At 57.5% G+C, this 2,250-nt stretch overlaps 1 protein-coding gene across 1 annotated transcript; it reads left to right on the top strand.

The window, feature by feature from the left end:
* Positions 1–92: 92 nt before the first annotated feature.
* LOC103077121 (neurophysin 2-like) lies at positions 93–613 on the top strand (the record flags this gene model as incomplete). The annotated part of the gene is made up of 2 exons (XM_007445905.1): positions 93–369; positions 461–613. Coding segments are annotated over 2 exons (333 nt in total), but the record flags the coding sequence as incomplete, so codon positions are not given.
* Between the last annotated feature and the right edge of the window lie 1,637 nt (positions 614–2,250).

Genomic DNA, 2,250 nt, shown 5'->3' with positions numbered 1-2,250 from the left:
CCCTCCTTCCACCGCTTCTGGGGCCCAAAGAGCGCCAGGGAGACCCCGAACCTCCGGCGCTCCTCTGCCCTGTCCTCCACCACCCGGCTCAGGCCCCCGCCCCGCAGGCTCTCCCTCCCGGGCCCGGGCCCCTCCCCGCCCCCGGCTCACCGCCGCCCTCCCGCCAGTGTCTCCCCTGCGGCCCCGGGGGCAAAGGCCGCTGCTTCGGGCCCAGCATCTGCTGCGGGGACGAGCTGGGCTGCCTCGTGGGCACGGCCGAGGCGCTGCGCTGCCAGGAGGAGAGCTACCTGCCGTCGCCCTGCCAGTCGGGCCAGAAGCCGTGCGGGAGCGGGGGCCGCTGCGCCGCCGCCGGCATCTGCTGCAATCCGGGTGAGTCAGGCTGGGGCCGGGGCGGGACCGGGACACCGGGACCAGGCGGGGCGGGCCGTGGCGGGCCCTGACCCGGCGTCTCTCCATGCAGACGGCTGCCGCGGCGACCCCGCCTGCGACCCCGAGGCCGCCTTCTCCCAGCTCTGAGACCCGCCGGCCCCCGACACCGTCGGAGCGCAGCCCTCGCTCCCTCCGTAGCCACCCCCAGGAATTATGACTATTAAATAAAGCAGATTTTTTCCCCTCCAACCCGACTCGCGTCTAAGTGTCAGAATTGGGAAGGGAGGGCTTTGGGGGAGTCGAAGATCGCCGGCTCTCGGTGCTTCAAAGGGAATTAAAGCTGCCACCCCGAGGGGAGAAGGGTGCCGTTCCGCGGTGACCTCCTGTAGGGGTGGAGGGAGGAAGGAGGGGGACAACACGGCTGGCTCCCAGGGAGATGGAAACAGCCCCCTGCTTCCCACTCCAAACAGAGCTGGGGGCCTACAGCAGGCTGGACATGAGGGGAACTTTCTAAGGTCCAAAGCGACAGAGTAGGGCCTGCAGAGATAAGAGTCTGACGGGGCACCAGAGGAAGGGCAGGAGATTGGTCGCAGAGAGTGAAAGACTTCCTGACAACTGGAAGCAGGCTTGGGCCACACGTGAGGGCTGGCCTGGGGGAAGGGAGCTTGGCTGGGGCAGCCGAAGGGCCTTCACGTTTCCAAGGAGCTGGACTCCCAGGCCGCAGGAGGCCACCTGTACTCTCAGAAGGGGTGGCCAAGCTGGGGAGGCTGGGCGGGAGGGCCAGCACCACCCACCCCTGTGGCTTGTTGTCCCACCCAGGAGGCCCTGGGTTCCCAGTGTTGCATGGAAGCCAGGAGCCCTGCTCCTGACTGTGCAGTAAAGAGACGTGACAGCACTGGGGACCCTGCAGAACAGGGGTTCCTGAGAGCCCATAGCCACAGAAATGACCACAAAATGCAGAGGACACTAACAGAGAGACTCCTGCAACCTACACTTCTCATCCGTTCCTGGATCAAAGACCATTTTGGAGCAGCTATAAAAGCCTAACCCCTCTCCCCAAGAATGTGCCGCTGTTCACTTACTCATGCTGTGGGACAAAAGTGAGTTCAGAAGGTGCATGCCCACACACCCACTCCAAATAAAACAAGAGCACATCACTATATGTTAGTAATTTTTATATGTTATTTCTGTGGCTTTCTCACACAATGAAGCAATGAGGATTCACTCAGAGGCCTCCCACCCACCACAACAGTGTGTCGTCTCACAGAGTGGAGAGAGAAGTATACTGAAGAGGACTGTAAGGTTTTCTTTGTATAAATTACAAAACCAGGCAAAACTAAGCTATGGTGCTAGAGGTCTTGGGTGTGGTGCGGACAGGAAGGGGTGTAAGGGGGCTTCTGGGGGTGCTGGTCATATTCTGTTTCTTGGCCTGGGAGCTGGTAAAACAAGTGTGTTCAGTTTATTAAAATTCATTCAGATTGCACACATGTGATTTGTTCACTTTTGTATGTATATTATACTAGAATAAAAGTTTTTTAATGAAAAAATTATCATTATTACCAAGATGTATGAAGAGAAGAGAGATGAAGCTTTTGAAAGCCCCAGTGGTTCCTGACAAGGCTGTGAGAGCAGGTCCCTCCTCTTACCCCATATCTGGAACAAGAAATGATTGAAAGCTGAGTCCTGTTCAAATCAACCATGGGGAAGTATGTGATTCTCATAAATTGGTGTTTGAGAACCATGTCAAAGTTCTGTGGTCCCTCAGAAACCACACAGATGAAGAGGGAAGCAACCAGAAGGAACCACACTACTCAACTAGAGAGACACAAGGTTAGGGATTTGTGCTTTTCCAAGCTTGAGCATCCACCTGCCACATCAGCA

This window comes from Lipotes vexillifer, unplaced genomic scaffold, assembly GCF_000442215.2.
Source record: "Lipotes vexillifer unplaced genomic scaffold, Lipotes_vexillifer_v1.1 C26943747, whole genome shotgun sequence".
Classification (NCBI taxonomy): Eukaryota; Metazoa; Chordata; class Mammalia; order Artiodactyla; family Lipotidae; genus Lipotes; species Lipotes vexillifer.
The sequence above is the reverse complement of the archived record's forward strand: the minus strand, read 5'-3'. Positions and strand labels throughout refer to the sequence as shown.